This window comes from Antedon mediterranea, chromosome 9 (genome assembly GCF_964355755.1).
Source record: "Antedon mediterranea chromosome 9, ecAntMedi1.1, whole genome shotgun sequence".
NCBI lineage: Eukaryota > Metazoa > Echinodermata > Crinoidea > Comatulida > Antedonidae > Antedon > Antedon mediterranea.
In genome coordinates, this window is record NC_092678.1 from 4,026,711 (window position 1) to 4,054,335 (window position 27,625).

At 31.3% G+C, this 27,625-nt stretch overlaps 1 protein-coding gene across 1 annotated transcript in view; it reads left to right on the forward strand.

The window, feature by feature from the left end:
- The first annotated feature begins 1,280 nt into the window (after window positions 1-1,280).
- LOC140058920 (uncharacterized) overlaps window positions 1,281-27,625 on the forward strand; it is a 40,000-nt gene continuing 13,655 nt past the window's right edge. Inside the window, exons 1-9 of the mRNA XM_072104708.1 lie at window positions 1,281-2,240; window positions 3,935-4,122; window positions 4,395-4,615; window positions 6,152-6,309; window positions 6,914-7,002; window positions 14,743-14,953; window positions 21,897-22,086; window positions 25,034-25,200; window positions 26,893-27,216. Coding sequence (XP_071960809.1) covers window positions 1,506-2,240; window positions 3,935-4,122; window positions 4,395-4,615; window positions 6,152-6,309; window positions 6,914-7,002; window positions 14,743-14,953; window positions 21,897-22,086; window positions 25,034-25,200; window positions 26,893-27,216 — 2,283 coding nt within the window. The 5' untranslated portion in view covers window positions 1,281-1,505. The remainder of the gene's footprint in view (window positions 2,241-3,934; window positions 4,123-4,394; window positions 4,616-6,151; window positions 6,310-6,913; window positions 7,003-14,742; window positions 14,954-21,896; window positions 22,087-25,033; window positions 25,201-26,892; window positions 27,217-27,625) is intronic.

Consider the following 27,625-nt stretch of genomic DNA (forward strand, 5'->3'; position numbering starts at 1 on the left):
GTTAAACAGGCCAGCTAACTATTCCAAACATGTAATAAAATAAAAAATTAAAAAAAATATTTTTAAATATTAATTTTGTTTTTTATTATAAAAAAATAAAATATAAATATTTATAATATGTACTATTTTCACATCATTTTCAATTCGTGCATGCAGTTTCTTTACTCAACATTGGTGTTACACATGCAAATACCCTTGAAATTTATATAGGGTTACTTGGTTCCTTCAGCAGATGTTCCCTCCAAAAGTTACTGGTTCCATCCACTCCCATCCAGTCCTTTATGCGGTTGAATGCACAAGAGATAAGGCATTAATTGATATATGTGAGGTGAAAAGTTTAATTGATGTCATGACTAAATAATCAATTCAATAATTATAATTAACATTCGTATTTAGTTATGCAATATAATATTAATTATGTTATTTATGAAAACAGAGTTTAATTAGAAAAAAAAACGAACATTTGTAAGAATTCTATTATTAGAAAATTACGTAATGAAATAGATCGCGTATCCTTCCGCAAATTTCAATTCCAGACGATAGAGGGCCAGGTCACGCTGGTACATTTTGTGAAGAAAGGGTTGTTGTTGTTCATCAGAGAGGTCTGCCATGCAAATTTATTGTGTATGGAGCGATAGGATACGAACGGTTGTTATACGAGCAAATACGGAACAAGAAAAACCGCTCCCCAAAGCGGGCAAAGGCGGTAACCGCCCTTTCGACTTGGATTTTTCGAAAGTATTTGGTTAAGTTATGTAGAGTTCCATTTTAAGACATATAAATTCTATTGGAAATTGAGAAAATACGACATTTTCATCGTCAACCCGGAAGTGGAGGTAAAGGTCTAGCCTTTCGTTTTTGAATGGACACAGCCTTGGCTGCTGGGAGAAGGTGGTAGGCTATCCATCGTATCGAACACATCGCTTGGTTCTTTGCTTTTTAATGCTGTAAAAATGCTGTTTATATGATAATTTTTAAGCTGTTTTACATATAACCCGACGCAGGAAGGTTACGGAATTTATATTACGTTGGTTTTCGTGTTGATTTTCTCATTGGAATATTTTTAATTTATTTTTAAAAAGATGTCTTGATTTTCGTTATGGCAGTGAAGGTAGTTGGCTGGTTTCAGGTCAACACGGTTCACCGTGTTGATAGTGGTGGACTCCCACGTTGGCAGTCCACTTGCGCAAGAATCGTCTTCAACGTTTAGGATTCATTTGCTGAGGACTCATTATTTTGAGTCATTAATTATTAGTACGGACATTACATTGTACTCAAACATGAGGGTTTAACAAAGGGTCCAAAAGGATCTGTATATTAAAAAGTCCGTATTAATAATAAACAAAATAATAGGCTAGAATTCTTTAATTCCTAGCCACACACCCGAAGGCCTTTTACTTTATGATACATTATTATTGCCTGTTGGTAATTAATATAACCAGATTTAATCAAAATAGGCCCAGAGATCCTTTAACTATAGACTAGTAAAAGGAGATAGATATACAATGAATGAAAATCCTAAACAGCAAGGAAATAAAAGCATGTCAAATGGCATTGCATTACAAGAGGAAGACAGAATTACCGGAGGGGGTAAATCTGCCAAGGAAATAGTGAACCAGCTTCCGCATTTAAATGGCAGTGGAGCTGTCCACCGTCATTCACTCGAAAGCAACGGTGAATCAACAATGGTGCTAGAACACTCAATAGAAAGTGCAGAATTGAAAAATGACAAATCCTTAACGTTGGTGACTAGTGCGTTAAAGAGCGAGAATGGTGCAAGAAAAACAAACAAATCTGTTATGATAACAGAACCTGAGGAGGTAATAGCAAAGCGTCAACAGGAGAAAATTGAAAAAGAGCAGCAACATTTCAAAGATAAAGAAGTGCAAGAAAAACAGAATATTAACCCATTGGAAGAAAAAACAGACAAACTGAATGGAGAGTCTGTTAAAGGAACCGAGAAATTTGTAGAAAGAACTGCTTGTCTAGATGAAGATATTGGATCAAATAATGTTGCTAATAATACTACTGCTGCTGAAAATAATGTAAATGAAGGACAAGAAACATCAAAGCAAGGTGAAGATGAGTTGAAAGAAGAGAAGGAGGAAAAAGCTGTCGCTGTTTCTCCTTGTGGACGCTTCATGAAGTTTGACATTGAGGTTGGTAGAGGTGCTTTCAAAACTGTATACAAAGGTTTAGATGCAGAGACTGGAGTTGCTGTTGCCTGGTGCGAAATGCAGGTTAGTTATAAAGAAAGAACTTGGGTCTTTTGTACTGTGTATTTTCAATAATAAACTTTATTTAAAAATTTCAAATCATTGCATTGCACTACTGTACATTTAAAATCCAATTTTTATTTTAAGAAGTTCAATATAAATTTGCAACTGTTAGTCTGCTGCATCTCTAAAACACTTGATAATATTTGAAATAATAACGATAAATTAAAAAAAAATTGTTTTCCGTCTGAGTTTATTTTCATTAATTTATTCTACTGTAAAAAAGATCTTTTATTTTCTGATCACAGATCAGCATAATTTTTTTATCGTGATAAAGGAAAATATTCATTAGCCATAAAAAATATTTATATTGAATAACCACAAATATTCTTTCATGTAAAAGACGAGAGTAATCCATTTTCTTAAAATTCAATTAATAATTTTTTTAAATCAAATTCTGACATATTTTGACATAAGAAAGTACATTGAAATTGGATATAGACTAATGGAGGAAATAGTTCGTCTGACCACTTGTAATTAGTGAAACTGGTTTATATAAATAATAAAAACCAAACATTATTATCAGGTGATTATTGGTTTCACTAAAGACACTTTCTTGGAAATCAAACCAAATGTTGTTAAGACAGGTGTAAAGTAAAAAAAAAAACATTGAATATACAGTAACAAAGAAGTACAGTTGCAAAAATATAAAAATCTTGCAAAAGCATTTAATTCATTTCTGTACTTGCAAACAGTAATTATATTGTAAACTAATATAAAAGTCTAATTGATTGATGTTTTTCTTTGTAAGCTGTTCCTATGTTAGAAAAAACAAAATACATTTCCACAAAAAAATAATTATTATTACAGTTCAGTAGTTAAGAGAACAGGGTATTTAAGGAAAAGACTAAAATAGAACGGAAAGGAAGTAAACCCCTTCCGGTATAAATTCAGGTTTACAGGACATTAATTATTTAGGTGTGCCAAGTGGAACAACTAAAAAGTTGTTTATATTTAAAAGTAAAATCTATTATTCAGACTTTATACTGTAGTTGCAAAACTGACAGTTAACTGTACTGTACATAAGGAGGTTAATGTGGTTATATACTGTACAGTAGTAAGGAGGTTAATGTTTCTGTCTAAACTAATTCATCAACAAGATTTGTTTTTACATTCAATTTTTTTTGTTGGTCAGCTGGAACTTGGAAGTGGTCATTTGATCACAACCAAATGGTTTAGCTTGACATTTAACTCAAAACCACATCCCACATTTGGCAAAATATTCACCACATCCTAGGTGGAAAAAGCCATAAAACCTTTGAACTCGAAGAAAAGTAAAAGTATTTACAAACATAAATTAATACATGCATGTATTATTTACTATATTTAAATTAATCAGAAACTGATGTTGCAATGCCCAACAAAGCAATTTAGATTTAATTGTAGTTACAGTACCATCAGTACGTATTATAAGTTAGATAATTACTGTAATTTTACATACTGTACTGTAGTATACAGTACTACAGGTACTGAGTTAGCATACCTTCATTTAAGTCATGAAAATGGTGCATAAGGTAAATAAAGTTAGTACAAAAACTGTAAATGGAAGCATGTTTATTTCTTAAATATTTATACTGTACCTTTAATTGTTCCTTTTTGTGATTTTATTGTTTTAAAAATAATTCAATCAATAACTAAATTTGTATTTTCTTATGTAGGAACGAAAATTGTCAAAAGCAGATCGCCAGCGTTTCAAAGAAGAAGCCGAAATGTTGAAAGGACTAAGTCACCCAAACATCGTGAGCTTTTACGATTACTGGGAGGCTATGTTTGAGACATCTACTGGTGCAAGGCGGAAACATATTGTCTTGGTTACAGAGCTCATGACATCTGGCACGCTCAAAACGTATGTTGTGGTGTGGTCAGAAACTTTATTTAAATACATACATAAATCCAAAGACAAATTATTGAAAATAATGACTGTGGGTATCAGTGGCTGGATCTCAATGGAGATGCAAAATAAAATAAGATAAATCAAAACGATGAAGTAAACCAGCCAGAAAAAGTAGCAGAGCATATACATTATTTAAATCTAGTTTTAATAAAAGTATAACAAACTTGGTGTAAAATTTATTATACAGTTATGTGAAATACTTGTAATAATTTTTTAAACAACAGATACTTGAGACGATTTAAAGTTCCGAAAATAAAGATGTTGCGAGGATGGTGCAAGCAAATCTTAAAAGGTCTTCATTTCTTCCACACAAGACAACCACCTATCATTCACAGAGACTTAAAGTGTGACAACATTTTCATCACTGGTACATCGGGTTCGGTGAAAATTGGCGACTTGGGCTTAGCCACTCTCAAGAAAAACTCCTTTGCTAAAAGTGTCATAGGTAAGAAACTTTAATTTTGTTATTTCTTGTCTAATTTTTTTTGTTTGAATGACAATATTGACTGGGGTTTGTTGCATCATGGTTAAGTCTTGAACGTAGGTTGAGTCAGATCCACTCAAAGTCACCTTCAAAATTGAGCTGAACCCTGATCAGACAAACTCTAGTCTAATTTAGTCATTTTGTATCTATCACATGCATACGTTACAATTGCACATGTTTTGCACTATTCAAGTGTAGCCATGTCTATTACAAGGATCAAAAGGGTGATTAATGGACCAATTGTACAATCTTGGGTTTACTACTGTATATTATATATATTTGGTTATTATTTATCCCATGTTTCAATTAACAGGTAACCTATGCATGTGATATATCGTTTATCTTAATGTGTATAGCAGTTGCTTTTCAGGGTTCCCTCAGATTGGTTTCATCTATTTTGTAAGGTATGCAATTTGGATAAAAACTATATTACATTTAACATTACATGATGACATAACAGTATTCCACTTGCTATCTTGCGTCTTAATGTAACATGTTGTTGGGATATCTACAGTGTTACATTTTATATTATCTTATCAACAAATTATGTGAGAAAATACACATATATTCCACTAATTAAATAAAAAAAAAATTGACATTTGAAATGTATTTACATATATAAACAATATATTTTTACATTGACACATCACTAACACAAAATAAGGAGAAATTAATGAAACAGAGTTATCAATTGTTTGTTTATTTTTGTGTCAATTCATGAAAGCCTGAGGCTAGTTTGATCTTGCATATGTCGTGTGCGTAGTCTTTGCTATTTTATTATTTCCTGCAGTTACAAGGTACAAGTCAGTGTGGAAGAGCCAGGTAGGGAGAAGGGTTAACTTGTTTAGAGGAGTCGTCAGGGGTGTAGGCATACAGCTTTGAAACGTACCACTTTTAAAGGTCCAATTCAACGGAGATATTTCCATTATTTATGATAGCCAAATATTCTATTTTTAATTCTTCCCCTTAGGACATAATTTATAAATTTATTAAGGACGAAATTAATTAAATAATTGACAGTGAATAAATGGTAATTGGCATACATTGGGTACAGCATTAATAAAGAAAAGCATTTGCTGTCAATGTTTTTTCACTATTTTATAACGGAAATATTAAGTCTGTTGAGTGAACCTTTATTGTCTTTATTGGCGTGGAAATAGGGACATTGTAATTGAACTAAATGACATGAAAGACTATGGTTTGTTAGTTGAGCTATTCATGTTGTGTTAAGTTGTCTGGTTGACTGCTGCATAGTCATAATGTGTGTCATTAAAAATAAAGCTCCTGATTACAGTATTTCATAGTCTTTTGTGTTGTGTAGGTAATTGCAAACTCTCTACTGATGTAATCAGTAAGTTTATATCAAGATTTCAAGCTTAGGCCTAGACCTGAATACCTCTTGAAGACTCTGTAGCACTAACCCTACTCTTTCCTCTGGCTAACCGCCACTTCTCTCCCCAGCACTCAAACAGAATCCCACCAATCTTTGTATTTAAGGTACCCCCGAGTTTATGGCTCCTGAGATGTATGATGAACACTATGACGAGTCTGTAGATGTGTATGCATTTGGTATGTGCTTGCTAGAGATGGCGACGTCTGAATATCCGTACTCCGAGTGTCAAAATGCAGCTCAAATATACCGAAGAGTTACAACAGTAAGTTTAGGTTTAAATTTGAAATTGAATTTTAAATTTATGTAGTGAAGTATGAGACTCAGGTTGGGGAAAGTTTTGACAGTCCAGTCAAGGTCAGGTTTTTTTATAGTAATTAAATCATCAAAACTATTGTTATTCTCTGAAAATAAACTAAATAAGTGTATACTAGTTACTACTAGTTAATTAGTGTTACTTATTTTCTAATCTATGAAAATTAGTGGATTCCAAGGAAGTGTTGCGGTTGCGTGCGAATTTGCTAGTATGATTTTACATCTCACTGGGCAGTGGGATAAGTGACATATTTAACACGTTGTAAGGCTAAGTGCAGGCTCTTAACATGCACTAGGGAAGCATGGAATCTACCGGCAATTGGTTGATTAATTTAGAATTTGTCGTTTTTTATACCGAAGTTGTTGAAATATGTATGTGATGACTGGTTGTTTCAGCATTCATCAAATGTGTATTGAAGCATGCAATTAATTTGGATTGTAAATTAGAGGAATCCTCCATAATTGTACCATCTCATTTTACTTTGGCCAAGTTTATTTTGCCTTCCACTATTTATTTAAAATGTAATTTTATTACTGTTGTCCTTTTTTTTTAGGGGATTAAGCCAGCGAGCTTTGAGAAAGTAAAATATACACAGATTAAGGAGATTATAGAAGGATGTACTCTATCAGATCATACAGCAAGGTAAACACTTTAAAATTGATTTATTTCCATATCACCACCATGCTGCTCCTTAACATACAACATACTCTAATCAATATCTGTATCAATTTTCAAACTATTCACATAATACCAACTCTTCTAAAACACCACATATCCAACAACGCTATACATGCCTACCACATGCAAATATGTTTGGGTGCTAATGCAATTTGTACTCCAGAGTGGAATATTTAGCGTGTTAGGTTCTGTTGTAGGAGTGAGGTTGTTTGTTTACGGGTTGAGTACTAACATGCATTAGCGTCTAAGGTTAAATGCGTGTGATATAGTTGTGTATATCGTTGTATGGATTGTGGCGTTTATTAAGACCTTATGATACAACATCATCCTTTAATTACATTTCATGAATACAAACAACATAATTGTTGAAATGATTTAATCTATTGAAATAATAACATTTTGATAAATCAACCCATAACAAAACGATATTCAATAATAAATTTATATTTTGAGTTATATATTGAGTTGGATATCAAGCTCACCATTTTAAATTGAGGAAGATTTGTTGATTCTTCTTATCTATTAATCAATGTGTGTTTGGTTAGGTGCATCAGACATGACGTAAAAGGCGTGATTAATTACGATAACAATCTGATAAATGTGTACGTGTTTAGTTTTTGTATTTGACTGCTGCTACGCGTTAATTACATTATTAATTTTTTTGTTAATTTGTCTCTCATCATAATGAAATTAAGATTTTAGATTAAGTATATAAATAAAACTAGAGGAGGATAGTGAAACATTGACAAAAATCAGTGAAATGCAAATAATACTTAACCTTTTAGTAAATTGATCTGAATTTTTTTATAAACTATACAATTGTGTAGATCCCTCACAGACGGAAGATGCTTTTTATGATCACAGCAGCTTTTACATTAGGTTTCATACTCATTTCGCACAATGACACGATTAACAAAACCTATCATTACAAATGCCTCATTAATGTTTATTACTTTATTTTCCAAACCATTTTTGTACATCTGCACAATTTCACAGTCTTTCATTCTATCTAGTTTAGTATCCATCTCACACACCGATGTGTCGTGGCCGTTATTTTTAATTTCCAACATTGATCGGGCCTGACATAAAAGTACATTTTCAATTGGATTTTGATAAATATTGCAGTGTTAGGTAGATCACAGTATTTGATACACTGTATATTTATCTTGTACCACTGATATGTGACATTAAATTATGCGGCATGCGCCTCGCTTAATCGAAGGTCTCTGTCTGTTATTATCTGGTTCGAAGAAATCAATAATCTAAAAATATATGTGCAGTACAGTATACAACAAATAATATAGAATAGGTTTGGAATGTATAAAAATATTCAGATCACGGGTGTAATGTTTTGTTTAATTAGAGAAGATTGACCGATTTCTGACACTTGTTCAATAAAGTGTTATTTATTAAAGTTTCATACAGGTCAATATTGATATTGTAACTAAATTTTTATGATTGGAAATTAATCCCGATTTATGAGATAACATGAGAATATTACTTTTAAGCATTCTAAAGGCTCTATTGGTTTTAGGGCTCATATATACTGTCAAATGTGAATTCTGTTTCTGTAATGATTTAAAATTCTTTTCTTTTTAGATTAGTACAGTTCTGTCTATCAATTTATATAGAGTTTCTCAAAGCGCTTTTCATGTGTAATTCTAGGTTGATGTTACTTGACACAGAAATAAGAGTATAGTTGTGAAATGTATGTAATGAATGTTGCAATGGTTAACATTGGCACGAACTCATGTAATATTCAGTACATTACGGATGAAAACTTGAAATGATTGCTTGCTTCGCAACTGAAAAGGAAAAAACGCAATTTCATGTCCATTAGTATTAGTAACATAACATTTAAAACATAGTTGATTCATAGGAATTTGTAATGTAATCTAAGATACTGTACGACTAGGATATTTTTGGTAGTTGAGGTTAAAGGTCAACATTAATAAACTAATGGTTTTCTTGCCATAGAACTAGTCAGCCATTTATTACTATGTGCAGTAGTATTTAAAACATGTATTAAACAGACATCGTGGAGTTCCTGATTCAACACTTTTCTTTACAACATAAAGTATTATTTTCAAAACTAGATAGAATAGAAACCGCTGAAAGAGTAGCTAATTTGTGATGGTTTTTTAAACAAATTATTTAAATTACTGCAGTCCCTTCCAAGAAACATTTTGAGTTTATTTTTAGAACAAAAGGATAGTTTTAATAATTTTTAGAAAATGTTGTTGATGTACAAACATTTTGTCAATTTGTGATGATTTAAGTAAAAATGGGATGAGAATGTTTGTGTTATTTATCTTAAAAGCAGCATCTCTTTCTAAGAAACGTGTGCTAGAACTATTGTACAGTAGATACTTAAATTTAAGCTATTTCTGAATTTCTCAATTCTACTTTCAGTAGCTTCCTGTTCTTGATTTATGCCATATGGTCATATACATTTGTCAATCTATTAGCTGTTTAATAATAGAGGTTGAGCCTTTTGAGATCTTTTTTCCAATCCTGATATTTCGCCTCTATGCTGCTTATTTTTGAGGAATTAAGATTGAGTGTCAAGATAGCGCATAGTTTCAGCCCAATTTAAGTAGTTGAGAGTAGAATTTCTAAGGAAATCCACTCTAGGGTTTACCAATACCATAGAGATATTAGAATATCTCTATAGGTTTACCAATCTAACCACTAGGCTTATTTAAACACAATGTTAGTAAAAGTAGCAATATAATGTGTGGGCTTAGGCTAACCAACTCTGGGGACCAGAAAAACTGATAGTATCGCAGAATAGCCTGAAACCATGTAACACAGCCTCCCAACATCTAGTATCAAGTAGCCAATAGTAGCCTAGTCATTCAACATCCTGTAATAAACATTATGATGAAATGAATGCAAGATGTTATTCATGTTGTAATCATTGACAAGCTTAATGAAGTATGCTATGTCATAGGAAAACATTAACAACATGATCTACGATGATATGACAGTAATTGGCAGCAATACTTGACATTGATGATAGTGGAGAGTAATGTCGTAATTCTCCTTTCTGAATATATAATGTTGCCTATCTCTGTATGTTGTTGTTGTTTCACTATGTATCACAGTATCATGTAGGCAGGATTTTGCTGGCTTAATATTTCTCCCACCTAAGTAAGACCCCTTTCTCAAGAGAAACATTTTTAACTTTTTAAAAGCTCTACTATTTTATAAAAAGTATCCTGGTACTAACTGTTTGGCAGAACTTCTAGAAAAATGACAACTTTCAGATTCGTTTAGAAATAAAGACCTTTAAATTTGATTGCTATAAGTATTTTAAGTATGTAAGTTTTATGAACAGAAACTTAGATTTTGTTGCCATTTGAAATTGAATCTGATGAGTATTAGTCATGATTATTCTTTTTTTATGATTGTTATAAAATATTTGTTTACATAATTTAGAATGATTGTGTATAAACAAAATATTACTAACAATAACAAGCATGTAGAATAGGAATGCAAATGATTAGCTATTATTGGTCAATAAAACAAATCCGGCTAATATCCAACCCACTTCTGTTCAAGCTATGTTACGTCCAAGCTTGGTCTATGAAGCCGCAAGTAGATTGTGTGCATTTTGTACAATGGTAATAATTGACAAAACAGTTATTGAGTGACTATGTTCACTGCTTGTTCTTTTGAGTTCTTGCCAATATTTGATTTATTCAAGGGGTTACACATGAATAGTGTGAGTACTAGAAACGATTTATAGACTTAATCCTCCTTGTAGATTTGAACAAACCTTAGAACATAGTTACCAAACATTTGATCTTTAATCAGCTTTGCATAATATAGCACCTTTCATTTTGAAATTATACAAAGAACATAAACATACAGATACTGTTATTGAATTTCTAACATTAATTGCTGCGTACAAAAAACAATTTTAAAACGAGTTTCAAAGTATTGTATTAGTACTAGTAGTATATTAAAAGAATGAACGTACAACAACCAAACAGTAAGAGTTATCACTGAGTTACCTATTAATCTGGACACATTGATATAAAATTCAATGCTGACCTAATTAATAATGGTAACATACAGTATTACTTATTGTAAAAAGTATAAATAATATATACAGTTCCACCATAATATTTTAATAGTAATAACATTGTTTACATTGTCATATCATTAAAGCCTTTAGCTTCATAACATTATTACCCTAGCCAATTGTAATAGCTAAGGCATACACCTGGTCTTGTCTCTAGGGAGGTGTATTCTACATATAGTATAGTTAGGAACTAGAGGGGTTAGAGGGTTCAGTAGAGCTGTGAATTGATCTATGCGTTGCTCGGCGGAACTCTTTTATACCCTGTTTACACACACTAGGAACTTCAAGTGTACTTGAAAGGGGATAGGTCAAGTACACTGCGTGTCCCCACACTGATTAGGGACTTTGTTCCTTTAGTCGGTTCGGTCGGTCGGTTCAGTATTAAAACTGTTTGAATTTACATTTGGTGAAATAAAAAAAATGATAGCATTCATTTAGTGGTTTTGAAAATATGCATGTTTAATAACTGATTTATAATTGTAAAACAAACAAAAATCTTTTACCCTTTTTAAATTATAATGTACCTCGCAGTTTGTTGTCAAAATGGCAAAACTCTCTTTCGTGAAATTTGCATAGGTTACACCATTGATTTGTTACCAGTGAATAATTCATTGACTACATTCTGTCCGTCAGATCAAATGATATGAAACCAACTAGAGTAGTCTTTTAAATTGTAGCATTGCGCATTAGGAGCATCACAGGAGAGAGAGTCTTCGATTCATTGCCCATAAGGGACAACAGTGGAATGCAAGCTGTCGAAAATATTCTCAAGATAAAATCTTGTGGTTGAAAATAATGTCAGAAATTAATGAAATTCTCACTAAAATGACACATTGAAGTTGATTAATCGATGAATACAAAGATTTTTTTTTTATTTAAAGAAAAACGTACAAACTAAAGTATATATTTGTTATATTTGTTAGGTACAGTAAACCGTGGACTATATTCTTTGCAGAGCCCTTTTATCTTCTCAAAACATACTGTACATAATGATTTGGTTTCAATCAATATATTCTAAATCTGTGTAACACTGCAAGATAAAAGATATATTTTTGTTTTTTAAAAATTGGTTCCCATTGTGCTAATAATTATGACATTTACCAGAATGCCTTTTGTGACTTGTCGTAGTTCAAATCTGCAATGCAATCTCTACCCCTTCTTGGGCCCTTATATACAAAAACAACCACACTTATTTTTGGAAAGAGAAAGATCTAACTGTAAATAATTCTAAAGTACGTAACATCGGAGGAAAAATAAATGAAAGAAGATTGTAGAATCTGCTGGGTATCTTGCCATACCTGCTGTTAGACAATAAATTAGGTTACTGTGATACAACCTATCATGACCAACTTGTTGATTGGAATGTTGAAAGTATAACAGAATACAATGTGAAAGAGAAATAATATGCATTCCTTTGCTAGGCAGCAGTGTATGTTGATATTGTTATGAGTATATGTAATAATAGCTAGTGTATAATACATACTTAGTTACTACAGTAATAGTATACGTTGTAATAATACGTTGAAGTTATTCATAGTAAAATGTTGTTTTTAGAGCGGTTTGTGTTGATAAAACTTGGTTTATTTAAATTTTTACTTAAATAAAACAGATGAAATGTTCCAAATAATACTTTATAATTCTATGTTTCTTATATCGACAAATTATTTAAGTACAGGTACGTAACAGTGAAACTTGTTCTATGTTTCTCAGAGAATGGGGCTTCATTAAAGTGTATATTAAAATTGCACTACAATAGGAGTTAATGGTTTTCACCTTGTGATGTGAAATGTATTGTTGTGTATTGTTATAACACCTGAGTGACTCAGTTGTCAACACTTGTTGTCACTAAGTTAAATGAATATTTTACTGATCAATCGTCGATAAGTTAAATAAACAGAAAACTGTATAGTACTAAATAGTTGTTTGATTTTTTAGGCCTATATTATTTTCAATGCAATATCTGATTATTGGTTTAAAGTTTAATAGGCAATAGACCAATAGCAAGTAGGTTGTTTATTAACTAAATTGCATTAATTAATTTAAATAGGTGGTTATTTCTGGTTGACACTGCATTTACCTTGTCATGCTGTTATTTCTCTTGTGACATTTGCATACACAAAACACCATTGATTTCTTACCATGCATAATTCATTGCCGACATTCTGTCAGTCAAATCATTGTGTAACCAATCGTGTCAGATTGGTTGTTATTATTATACTGTACCTTGTGTTGAGATATTTTATTTTAATTTTAAATGCTGGCCAAGGATTACCAATCACAGTCCTATCAGATAGGTGGTAATCCCCCTGACATGGGGCTATCTTGTGAACCAGTTCACTGGAGTAATCCCCTACTCATCCTGTATGATGAATTGGGTTCACACAATCATCCAACTTGTGTACACTGGACCTATAGTTTATATAGTCCTTATCCAAGAAAACATGTCCCACCACCAGAACTAGGAGTGATTTGGTGTCGAACCCATGCCAATAATGTTGCCTCTTAAGGTATGGTACTGTAAATGGCGTCCCTGTCTTAACCATACCTAACTAAAGAGCTTTTGACTCACTATTGATATGACCATAGAGATAGTATTTCTAAGATATGACTAAGAATGTGTGGTTAATTTTAGCTGGAATTAATGCACATGTTTGCTTCATGGGGCCCCACTGTGACTCAGTCTAAAAGAATATCATGACTCTTGGAAACTAGGGCTTCCAAAACCCAACAAATAATCTTCAACAACTACCAAAAATTGAATATCCACAATATGATGTTTGTACTGAGCTAAAACATATTTTAAGTTACAAAAGTTTGACGTACTAAATTCTGGGGTTGCAATTAAAGATTTCAAATAAGTGGGCTTGTAATGTTAGAAACCTTGAATTGAAATTTCTCTGGACAAAAGCTGTTGAAATCCATGAACGAGTTTAGGTATATGGCATGGATTTAATGTAATAAACAAATCAAATTTTCTGAATATTTATAGATTATTTCGCCATTAAAAAAACCTGTTTAATTTATTTAGCAGGAAAGGAAGTGGTATCGATTGAAATGTGTTTCTGGTAGCGTTTACAACACCTTTGTGAAGGACTTATTTTATTAGAATTTACAGGCTTATACAACCATTTTCCAAGATAATCCCTTATCACTGCCTCTTGATAGGGACCATCTTGAAAATTCACTTGATACATTACTGAATGATGGCTATTGGTTGTCGTTCTGCTGATGAGTATTTTAAAATTAAATTACCTTTTCTATTACTTGTCAATCAGATATCAAGCAAAATTGATTTGTTAAAATGTTGACATTCATGTTTTTAAGTAGCATACTTGAAATGAAAAAATTGATTAGATTTTATGAACTATAGTAATTTAATTTTTAAAATATCCGGGAAAAGACATGTTCTTGAACCTTTATCCATACCGTTGAAACACTATCTAACCTTAATAGTTACTGCAATGCAAATGTTTGAAAAATATTTGTTTAATACTGTTTTAATGTATTTTTTTATTTTAGAAACACAATTAATAAAATAACCTTATTGACTGTAAATTGTTGCTTGTAAACATTTATTTCTGTTCATTAAATTACTGTATAATTTATTTCTATAGATATACCATTAGAGAACTTTTAAATCATGAATTTTTCGATGACACTGGATTTCGGGTTGAGATAGTTGAAGATGGCAATATTGGTAGTATCCAACTACAGCTAAAAATTGAGGATCCGAGGAAGCGACGCGACAAACATAAAGACAATGAGGCTCTGCAGTTTGATTTTGATCTTGAGAAGGATGACCACGAAAAGGTGGCGGCAGAAATGGTGAGTACAGGGTTTATCTGTAATATGAGAGGAGTAGAGAACTGTTGAATTACCATTGGTTAAAAACACCTTCCCTACGTTTAATGTTTTTAAAGTAATTTATATGTATTATTTTGAAAAAACAGCACAAATTGTAGAGAAGGTGTCTTTAAGAATGATGACCACAAGCTAGTAATTAACACAAAATATTTTGTATTTTATTTTCAATATTGGAATTACACTACAAATAAAAACAATAACCAATTTTCATATGACCTGTTTACAATGACCTATGCCATATTTCTAGTTTAATATTGAATATGGTATTAAGATTGGGTAACAAAGGTAAGTACTAAGTAATAAAGAATAGATTACAGGCTTATTTCCAGTTGTTATTTAATGTCAAGAAAAAGACCTATTTATAAACATATTTGGCCTTTTGTTTGTATTTTATGAATCATATTATCATGATTAGATCCTCTTCCTTTAAACATTTTGTGAAGGCTTTAAATTTTAATCCAGAATTTAGAGCCCATCTTATAGTTATGCAAAGTACCATAACCACATTTGTATACCAGCAAATCACCTTAACTCATCATCATTTTAGTTATGCAAAATACCATAACAAAAATCAACCCTATTTTGATACTCAGATTTAAATAAAAATTATGTAAAATTATGTAACATACAGTTTGATTACCATTGTTTACTAAACATTTTTGACTTGATTTTTGCTGGTTTGCTATGGCATTTAAGGAAAAAAATCTGATAATTTGTTCTAAGAATGTATTATAGTACTGAATTTTCTTATTCTATTCATTACGTATTACTTGCTGCAGAAAGGTCAATGAAAAGGTCAACTGCCATTGTTTAACCTATTGTAGAAAGTATAAAGCATAAATTTCTTTCCATTTAGACTAATATTTGCCATTTTGATTTTCTAATCTTTGACAACTCGATAAAGGTGAACTTTCTCATTACTTTGACCGTTCTAGTAGGTATCCCAATGTAAAAATTCAAATTAATGATGGTACTTTTTCTTTCAGTTAATCAGAAGGAACTTACTAAACATAAACTTTTGCAATTTAAATGATTGAAATCGGATTATCCATTCAAAAGTTATGGTCCGTTAAAGTGCCCAAAAAACAGTGATTTTTGCTTGAAAAATGGCACTTTTTCTAATTATATTTGAACCCATTTTTGAAGGGTTATAACTTTTATACTAATAATTTTAAAGTTCTTATTTTTTCCAAACCCATAGATACAACAGAGTTGTACAAGAAAAAATTTTTTTTGGGTGTCCTCGACATTTTTTTTTTTAGATATCGCCCTACAAAATTCGTCCGAGGGCTTTTTACGCTTGATTTTCCCAATGTCTCAAAAATGCCCAAAAAGTTCCTGTCTTTAAATGATTCATAACTTTTGAACCAATGTGTGAATTAACTTCTTTTTTTTTGCATTGCATAAAATGTAATATGTATTTTAGTAAGGTTATTTATATTGACAGGTAGGTAATTCTGAAATACAACATAAAATATTGTTAAAAAATGTTAAAATGTGAAAAAAAAAAATATTGCGTTAAAAAACTGTGTGGGTATTGTTTCTTTTCATTAAATATTATTTTTCGTAAGTATACATTTTTTTAATAATTCTAGTATTTAAAGTTATATTTATAATCATATATTATTTAAATTGATTTTCGAACCGCCAAAAATAAGAATTAAGCCCGTGCTTATTATGTGTTCGATTCCATTTGGAGCGCCGGGCCGAACGTAGACTCGGCCGCGCCTACTACAAGTTAAGATAGGCCCCTAGCCTAGCAAGGTCTAAATAAAAGCCTGACGCTAAATTCTGCCTAAGAAATATCGGGAACAAATTTTTTATTTAACAAAGTAATTACCTCAATGGTATAATTGTAGCATGTTTAATTTTATTTCCCTTTCGATTATTCTAACCGAAAGTTGCACTTTGAATTGAAATATACGGAATAAAATTTAGGCCTAGAAACAGCGTAGACATACAACGGCAACACAGGCCAAAGAGCGTTTCGGCCGCCTACATAGAATGGCTTACGGCCGCTGCATAGCAAAATCAAAGCTTCTTAAATTTCTTCGGTACATTTCTTCCTAACGTACTTGCTTTATATAGTAGATTTATAAATATTCCACTTATTAAATAATTTAATAAATCGGTAAAATTGACGTTTCGAAGCAAATATTCCATGAGAGGCGACATTTTTCGACATGCCTCGTGTGCGGCGAAGACTAGTTCAGAAAATGGAACAGTCCACTGCAGGGGTTATCCAATCATTAATTAACGCGCTAATACATGCATACCATGCACATTGTGTGGGCGACGATAATTTAGTAATAAGCGGAGAACTGAATCCCCCCCGTAAGGAAAATGGTAAACACTGATATTTATGGTAGGGATTATTTTTTTCAGTGGTTGGTCTTGTTGGCCTCTTCGCACGAGGTCCACGCAAAGTCAAATAAAACGATGTGGTTTATCAAACAGAAATATAAATTAGCTTCAATTCAATACTAAATTAGCCAGATTTTGATAATGAGAAAGACTAAAAAATTCAATTTTTATCGTTAAAATTGACATTTGAGGCGGATGTACAAAATAATAATAACCGATTTACATATCAAAATAAAGAGTATTTAAAGCCTGATAACATGCAACAAAAATTACTCCACCACCTATTATGGACCTCGTGCGATCGTGTTTTGAAAATGGGTAGGTGTTTTCCAAAGTTATTTTTAGCGCGCGGATTTCGGCTCGCCGGCTTTTGTACCTCATTTTTAACTCGCGTTTTCTATTAAAATATTTAATAAACATAGATTAAAAATATATGAAAATAATCCCTTAAACAAGATCTTTCCAGACATATAATTTTTATTCACATGTGTATATCAGAAATAGTATATTTTTAACTTCAAAGACACGTCACTTTTTGAAATTTCACGAACGTGTTAAAATCGCGGTAACGAAAATCCGCTTCATTGGGATACCTAGTTCTAGTTAAGTTATTCTATGTATTGTTTAAACTACTCATTTAATATTACCTTTGGCCTTTTCAACAGTGAATCACCATGTTTGAAGCGAATCAACCCTTTATTTTTGTGGGTAGTTTAATTTTGTACATCACTTATTTTTGGACATTATACATTGCTACGATTCTGCAAAATAACTCGACGATTCGATAGCCAAAGTTAGGTAAACATGAAAATAAGTGTTCATCGCAATTACAGTTTTAGATTTTTCACAATCTGGAAATATCCATGAAATCAAATGGCTGTATTATACATTTGTATATAGCGAGGTACTTTGGTGTACTTCCTAGGCCGAGACCAGAAATCCCATTACAAATCCCAATTTCCTGTTATTTGTTGGACAGAATTATTTTTTTATACCTTCAGTATATATTTCTTAACTTATATTTTTAGTGTGCTTATATAATAATTCTTTTCTGATGTAGTTACTACTTTCACCAATTGATCACATGAAAACGAAACATGTTGTCATTGCTACTGTGCTTGATGTCTCATGGGCAAGTAATTCTCATCTGAAGTTGTTACTTTCCCCTTAATGATTACATGAAAAATAAACTTATTATCATCACTACTGTTCTTGATGTCTCATGGGCAAGTCATTCTCAGCTGAAGTAGTTACTTTCCCCAATTATTGACAACATTTAATACTGGTACTGATAAGTTCCATAAGACCTCCTTCTTGAAACACCAGACATTACTAGATAAGACGCATACATCCTTCATTTAAAAACAAAATATCGTTGTGGGGATGTTTTCAAATAACGGTCTATGATCAGGTCTAATAATGTGGAAATAGAAGGCATGTGATATAAGCCTGCATTTTATATTTCTTATTTTGAATATAAATGAACACATCATGTTCTACCCAGATGGTGAATAGTTTACCAGCTGTTAGATAGATTGAGATAGAACATGGAACTATCACTTTATTTAACTCAGCGTTTTTGGCACTATCAGACATGATCTGATGATCCTGTGGCCCTCTTTACAGCTTGTAATTACTCTACTTAGTCTAAAAATATATTGATTAAAACCACAAATTAGCCTCTTGACCAAAACATTGCTGAGATCTGGTATTTCAAAAGAAGTGTCTGTTTATTTGGTGTTCAAAAACATCTAATTTAAACATCTTAGCATTGAGTATAAAGTATATTCAAGATTATTATCATCTTTATTATCAATTGATAAATTAATATATCACCTTTCTTCATCATTATATGTTATCTTACAATGCCATCCTTACCAGTTATTTGTACCCTTAGGCAGGCATCATCTTACACAATCTAACTACTAGTACTACCATTCTCTACATTTCGCCAATAATTATGACTGTCAACATTATCATATTATTCATCTATGAATTATTTTTAGGAAACTGCTTAACTATTGCTAAATACCCCTACAATTTGCCTGTAGCATTAGTTTGACCTTACATTAACCTACATCATATTCTGTTTTTAATCATACCTATACAGTCGTTCTTCTTAACCTCTGGGCCAAAATTTCTGTACTGCAAAGTATAGTTCTAGTTTGATTGTTTAGTAGAAACTACTTGTGTACAGTAATGTTGCTTTGTCTTAAAATGTGATTACTTGATCTAATTCAAAGTTGTTGGTTCATTCAATCATTGGAAGAAATTAGAAATTGTAGAAAATGGTGTTGTTGTATAGTTTACTTTCATTCAAGATATATCGCCCCTTTTTTTTTTTCTTTTTTTTTTTTTGCCTTTTTGACAAGCGGAATATTAATTTGTAAATCAGGTGGTTTGTTAACCATGCCAGGCAGTAATGTCTCCCATAACACATGGTAATTACGTGATACAGGGTTGTGTAAAAAGCAAAATGCTGATATTTATAATCTTCGAATGACCATGCTAGAATGTATATTGTTCAGATATTAATCCATTGCTCTTAGGTTAGGTACTGTGTAACACATAATTCAATTCAACTTTATTTAACCACAGAGGTCTTGAGCAACACATGGTTGTTCTTCCCAGGGACCGTGCACATACAAAACACAATTTTAACAATATTTTATACGGTATGTAATTTGTAAATACAGTATATAAATACACTATATATTTTAATGTTTTAATGAAGTTTCAATGCATAATTTCGCCAGTGTAGCATAGCAAAAACCTATACAAAACAACCTCAAATACAATACAGACTCAATCTCAACTTAAAAATCAGTTTGATTAGCAATATTGCTAAACAAAATTTTAAAATAAAATTTTTCCCTAAGTTTGTAGGGACGAGTGAATGTCAACACGAAGATGTGGCAGCTATTGCCCCAAATATATCAGATAAAGGGATTTTATACGCTTTGTTTTTTATGCTACAAACTAGTTGCAAAAGCTTTAGAAATTCCTGAAATATTTTACAGTGTTTGTCCTTTTTAGCCTCAATCACTTGACTTGGTTTATTCACCCATTAAAGTAAATGTCCTCAATACTATAAAATAAAAAAAAATAGTTACAATACTTTATCTTGACTCTCATTTGTTAAAACGGAACTTCTTTGCGTTTGTGTGTGCGCTCATCTGTCAAATATCTTAACTATCAATTTTTTTCTGTCCGCCTCATTAATTTAACCTTTGGATATCGTGCAAAAATAAAATAACATTTTTAATTGGATGTTATTACCTCAATATAATTATTTGTAGATATGGATGATGGAAGAGTACTGTAGTTTTTTTTTCTGTCATACTGTAGTTGTGCAATTATTAAAAAGATTTGAAAAAGTAGTTGAGAAACACATTTTTGCAATAAATCAGTCAAAACCTTAGCCAAATATAGTGAAGTCATAGATATATTTGTCTTTTACATATTAATACCAGAAGTTTTTACGCACCACATTTTCATGTATTGAAAGATGATAAGGAAAAACTTGTTTTCGACCAAAACTGTGATTGATTAGCCAAGTGGCCCTTTAGTGTTGTTCGGCCTTCTTTATGGTTGAAGATCTAACAATACATCTAATGATAATAATTTTTAATCAGATGCTTTTTATACCAGCAAGTTTTATTGAAATGATCTGACTACAGAACATCTGAGAAATTTGATTAATATGCTAATATACTGTAGATCATAAATTATTATAGTTTGATCCTATATACAAAGAAATCATAAAAACTGTATGTTTTGAAATTTAGATTTAAAAAAATGGTTTACCTCTCTTTAATGAGAGACCACTTCTGGAGCGTTCTGGCTTTTTTTGGAAACAATGAGCTAGCAAATAAAATCAAATAATTATTACAGTATATTCATCAGATGTGATCTCTAAATTTCATGAGATAGAATTAGAGGATAGAGGACAAATTAAAATACACTATAAGTTAAATGATTAACTCAAAATTAAGTCTGAGAAAAATCAAACGATGTAATTGCAGTATTTACTGTGCTACGAAAAAACAAATTTGTTACACAAGTATTTTCATGAAAACCGGTAACTATTAATCTACAAATTTTTTTGAATTTTATACAAAAACATTGTTATTAGTGTGACGATTGATTGGTTGTCATTTTAAACAGGACAGGATAAAATAAGTTGTTATTATTGTTATTCTGCTGTGATGTACTGTATTTTCTCTGAGGCCTGCCCACCCTTTAAAATGACTGAAAAAAAAGTAAATTACAACAATATGGGTTGGTCTTCACTTAACACTTTTCATTTACATAATTATTATTATTATTTATACATGTTAATCCTATTGTAATTTGAATATGCGTTATTTATGTATAATCTGGTTATATAATGTAATCTGCATATTGTAATTTTCAATTAATATTTTAAGAATTAAATTCTAGATAGCATTATATTTTATTCAAAATCATCTACCAATTTGCTGTGTGTATGAAATAGACCAATATATTTCTATTACGCACAAAATATTTTTATTTTTAGGTGAAGTCAGGATTTCTAAATGAAGAAGATCAGAAGACCGTAGCAAGGAGTATACGTGAAAGGCTAGCACAAGTAAAAAAGACGCATGAGAAGAAAGACAAAGAAAAACAAGAGAAGGAACGACTGGAGAAAGAAAAACAAGATCGACAGGAGAGAGACCGTATAGAAAAACACGAACGAGATGCTGATGGTATGCATAATTATTTTCTTTCGTTATTTTGTTATTTTTCATTTTTTCGCCGTAAAGCTCTCCATAGTCAATTTGACTGAAAAGTTAATCGTCTTTTTCAGTTGCATACCATTTATTTATTAACTGAACTGTGGCATTACTTTCCATAATAGACTAAGGAATAAGAATGATTCACCAACTTGCTTGAGTCATCACTATTAGAGCATTGTTAATTTACAGGCTATTGTCGCATACCACTAAAACAGTTATCATAACCACTAAATTCTTATGGTGTTAATAAATCAAGAACATAGCCTGCAAAAATTAGCATTGCGTTCCATACCCTTTTTTCAAACCAAAATTGTTTGCAGTCTCTTAAATGTTTCTGGCTATTTTGCACCATAACATTTTACAGGGCTTATATAACATACCAAGAGTTGATGAGTGTAACACTAGCTTTTAATATTGTCAGAATGTTGTTGCTCTTAGTAGAAGTACTTTAGAATTTTATTTATTTTAACAGACCATAATTGGTGATGTTCGGTATTGGTAGTGTAAGGAAGGAAAAAAAAGCTTGACGAATCTGTTAACTAGAATCAAGATTTTAACTTAACTTTTAACAACATAAATTTGCTACCTAAATGCTTAATCTCCAATAACGCTGAACAGAAACAAATTTATGTACCTTAGAATTCCAAGATTATAATGTTGTTTACAGATTGAATCACCTGCCGTCAAGGCATATGACAACAAGCTATTGCATAATGCACACTACCATGAATATGAATTCTATACACTGCACATGACATATGGCAGTGAAATTCGAATTAAAGCTTTGCTAATTATTAAACACAATTGCAGCCTAGGGAAACAAGCGTTTGTTTATAATACCCGACCTAATATTAATAAGATTTGAATTATTACACAGTAGCACCTCGCCTCATTGAATGTACTGTGCAAGCCTTCGAGGACACTTACCGACATCGATTTGAACATTGATGATAAAACTAATTAGAAGCCGATAGTAGCTTAAAGAAATGATTATGTTCAAAAGACCCGGCCTAATAATGATCCCAAATGGAAGTGCTAGAAGCCTCAGAATGTACTTTTGCAGAAATAAAATGTACCTAATGATTATTATAATGAATAATGATGTCTTATTCTAAAATAAAACTAATTGTGTAGGTTTTTAAAATAGAATTGTTTTATTTATAGAATTCAGCCAATAACTTGTTTTTATCTCTCTAATAATATATTTACATAGTCTTATTTATTAAAGTGGGGTTAAATTTAGTTTCAAATCGAATTCATGTGTAAACAAAATTTAAAATTAATTTTATTGAAAGAAAAAAAAATAAGTTAACCTTATTATCATAATTTCTGTCTTGTTTGATGAGAATTACTAGGTAATTACCAATTAGTTTTTGTAAAATTGCTTTTTCATATTTTAATAGGATGTCCTTGGTAGTAATTACTATAAAAATACTAATGACTGTACATGTAAAAAAAAACAATCATATATATTAATTCTACAGTTGAATAATTTAAAATCAGACATACAGAAAACTGGACACTTTGGACCAGCTGAGGGTGTTTAGTTTTTAGAAAGTTGACCGTTGGGCATAGTTCATATTTCTCGGTCTTGGTTGAAAATTAATTGACCGTCCAAGAAAAGTTTTGGTCAAAGAAATTGTAAAGGAAACTTGCAAGATTATATGATTACAGACAATAGAAAGTGTTAATTGAATTTGTACAATTCATTACAAAAATCAGGATAAACTATAAATATATAATTATCGGCTTAGTTCAATGGCACATTTATTATGGTAATAATATGATTGATTATCATCAAGTCAAGCTGAACATATTTTTATTGCAGTACATGAAATTAAACAACATTAATTCTATAAAAAAAAATTAAAAACTTAAATTTTTCTTTGACAAGTTTATGATATTTCTCAATTAAAAGTATTAAACTATACATTTAACGGATTAGTTTAAAAAAGGCATATTTATATAATAGTACATTACTATTTTGAAGTCAAACTTCAATATTTCATTGCAAGTGGATTGGATTATATGTGAAATTGTTAGCAAAAATGATTATATTAAATTTGTTAAGACTTCATTTTTTTGTTCCATAAACAAAACAAACAAAAAATCATTTAGTAATGACGGAAAACTAATTTTCATCTTTTGGATACCGTTAAGTACAACTAATTTTCATCATTTGGATACCGATAAGTACATATATATTTTTTGAATTTAATAAAGAGTTATTAATAGAAATAATATTCCACCTCATTAAATAACAACCAAGGATTTCAAAACTTAATATTATATTTTAACTAAGTTTGTTGATGAGTTAATAACAATATGTTGTATGCGTGACAGGAAATCGCGTTGAGTAAATCCAGAATCATGAATATTCACAGTTTGTTAAGTGTCATATTTTGTAATAAGATAATACTGTAAGTGTAAATTTTAAGGTCGTATGTCCAGACACGTGATAGAATATTTAAAGGGATTTAAAGATTTGGAAATGGTTTGTCTACCCCCATTTTAAACGTGTCATTTCCATTCGCATCCGTAGAGTTTTGTCGGGGTACTTATCAACCATCTTTTTGTTAAATATTTTCGGATGGACCCCTTTCTTCACCCAGAATATTGTAGACGCGTTATTATAAATAATCTCTATTTTTTAGCCAGAGATGTAATTTTTAACTGTACTGCAGATGAATATTGGAATATTATATATTGACAAACCTATTAGATTGTAATTACTTAGAATGTTAAGAATTTACTGCTTAACTGTCAATTTAAAGACATGATAAAACTTGAAATTGAAGATCAAGATATTTGACCCAACCAGGATTGTTAACCTATGACCTTTGTTATGCATAACATTAAATAATGACCTTATATAGATTCACAGTAATATAACCAATATTTTATGTGTATTTTGCAGCTGAATCAACTGCTACCTCTGATAGTGGTATGGGAGGGTCAGTGGATCACTCCAGCAAAGGCCATTCATCATCACAGTCGTTTGTGCCAAACACGTGTCAACGGTCCGGCTCTCAACAATTTGCAAACCAGCCCTACCAACAAAACGCGTCGCAGACTATACCACAGGTAATACAATTTGGCAGAAGTAAAATACATTGGGTTTTAATATTAATTATTGACAATACTTTATCAAAAAAAATAGTGAAAATGATTAACAAATTAAGAAAAATGTATTGTAAAAAGGCGAGTTTCAAGATGTGTTTTTCTTTCAGCTTATGAATATCTATGAAATTATTCTGAAATGAACTGAATTTAAAATAGATTATGATGAAACTGAATTGCATAAAAATGTTATCAGAATATTCTAAAAACAGATTCTGTCTGCTGACCAGATTGATCGGCGATGCTCCATGGTAACAGCTGCCCTCAAGGGTCTCAACTGTGTTTCCTTGATTGATTTTCAACATTGTATCATAATACATTTACATAGCATTATTGAGTCATTGAGAAAAGCACCATTTGACATGCATAAATCAGGGACTATTGTAGTATGCTATGTATTTAAACACACTATGTGCTAGCCTGCCTACTTCTACCGAGCTAGGCTAGTTAAAATTAGCATAAGATCTCACAATATCTGGAGCTAACATGTATTCTAACTTTATGGTGCAAGCCAAGTGGCACTTTGGTTAGTAAAATATATTTTGCGAACTAGTCCATTGGGGCAGGTCATCTAGCCATGTAATTGTGAACTTTGAGCAATGTATTCTGATATATCATATAACAAATTCACATTTGTAGTGTCTAACTAACAGACAAATATATATTTAAAATAACTTTGTGAACATGTGTTCATATTGGTCAACTACTAATAATAGTACTGGTGACACTCGCATAAAGGAAGGCCATTGATTGATAGATTTGATGAATGAAGTAATAGCTCATAGTGCAGCATTGATTGTATAGTTGGCCTAGCTTATTTTAGTATATAGAATATACAGTATAATCAATAGAAAAAAAAATCTACTGTTACAGGAGGCAAAAGAATTATCATGAAATTAGTACAGATCTTGTGAGAATATTCCTCTAGGGTATGTGTATGTAAAATGTGAAAGGAAAATGATATCTCTGATCTTTAATCTTTAATTTAAAATGTGTTACTAGCCTAGATTTAGCTCTCCTTGTGTTCATTTAACATACAAGTTATTTTTTGCAATTTCATATGTAAAGAAACCTAATCATCTTTCTGATGATGTCATCTCATAAACATATTGATAAACTTTGCCACGGTAAAATATAAGCAATATCCAGCCTTAAATATTGATATATTTGTCGGTTAGTTCGTATCGTGTGTTGCTAGGGGCTAAAATTATTGATCCATGGTCTGAATTGAATTTACCATATTTAATCATTTGCTACCAACATATTCAAGACAAGTTTATGCATTGAATAGTAATTATTGAAGCCATGTTAATTTATGCTGTGTAAATTATTAATATATAAAGCATTACATAAAATGATACACAACTTTTGAACTTTTTATTTAAACTTTTGCATTATCAATATCATCCAAAAAAATTTTTCATTGATATCTATTATTTTCAGATAACCCTTTTTGCATTATAAAGATTAATTAAAACGACAAAGACGGCTTATAGTTTAGTTTCAATATTCATATACACTAACAACATTGTTTTTGTTTCCTCTTTTCTAGTTTAATTTGTTTGGCAACTACTAGTAAACAAGTGCTGAATCAAGAACAGCAAACGTTCTGGCTACAACAAACACATACCTTAAAACAGCTACCTTTTCTTTTAGCAAACCACGCAAGCTCAGTCAGGCAACTACCCACCAAGTGACCAAGTGCAATATGCAGAACAGAACCAACAGTTTCAACAGCAGCAACAGACACAACAGTTTCAGCAGAAACAGTTCCAACAACAGCAGCAACAGACACAGCAGTTCCAACAGCAACAAACACAACAATTCCAGCAACAGCAGACGCAGCAATTTCAGCAACAACAGCAACAAACACAACAGTTTCAGCAACAGCAACAAACACAACAATTTCAGCAACAACAGACACAGCAGTTTCAGCAACAGCCACAGCAGTTTCAATTTACAAATCAACAGTTTCAACAGGTATTGAAAAATATTCATATTATTGAATTTATTCCATTTCTTTTTCAGAAAGTTTAATTTTGTTTTTATTTTTGATTTCTTCAGCCTTATAACTTTACATTTTAAAAATTAGAATGTTAGTACATGATATATTACAATACTTAAAAGCTAAAAAGTAGAGAACCAACACCAGTATATTTCATCTTATCAACTATCAACTTTCCCACTGTGTCTGGCTTTCAATGTTTATATTACATTTCTTCAAACGCCATAGCCTACAGTTCTGATTGCGTAACACAGCAATGTATACTGTGTACCACAGGACACTCGCACTGTTAACTGGGGTAGCTAGGTTATGGTATTGATATTGTTGGTGGTCTTGACACATGATGACATCATACCACCAATAGGTCACATATTATGATTTCAT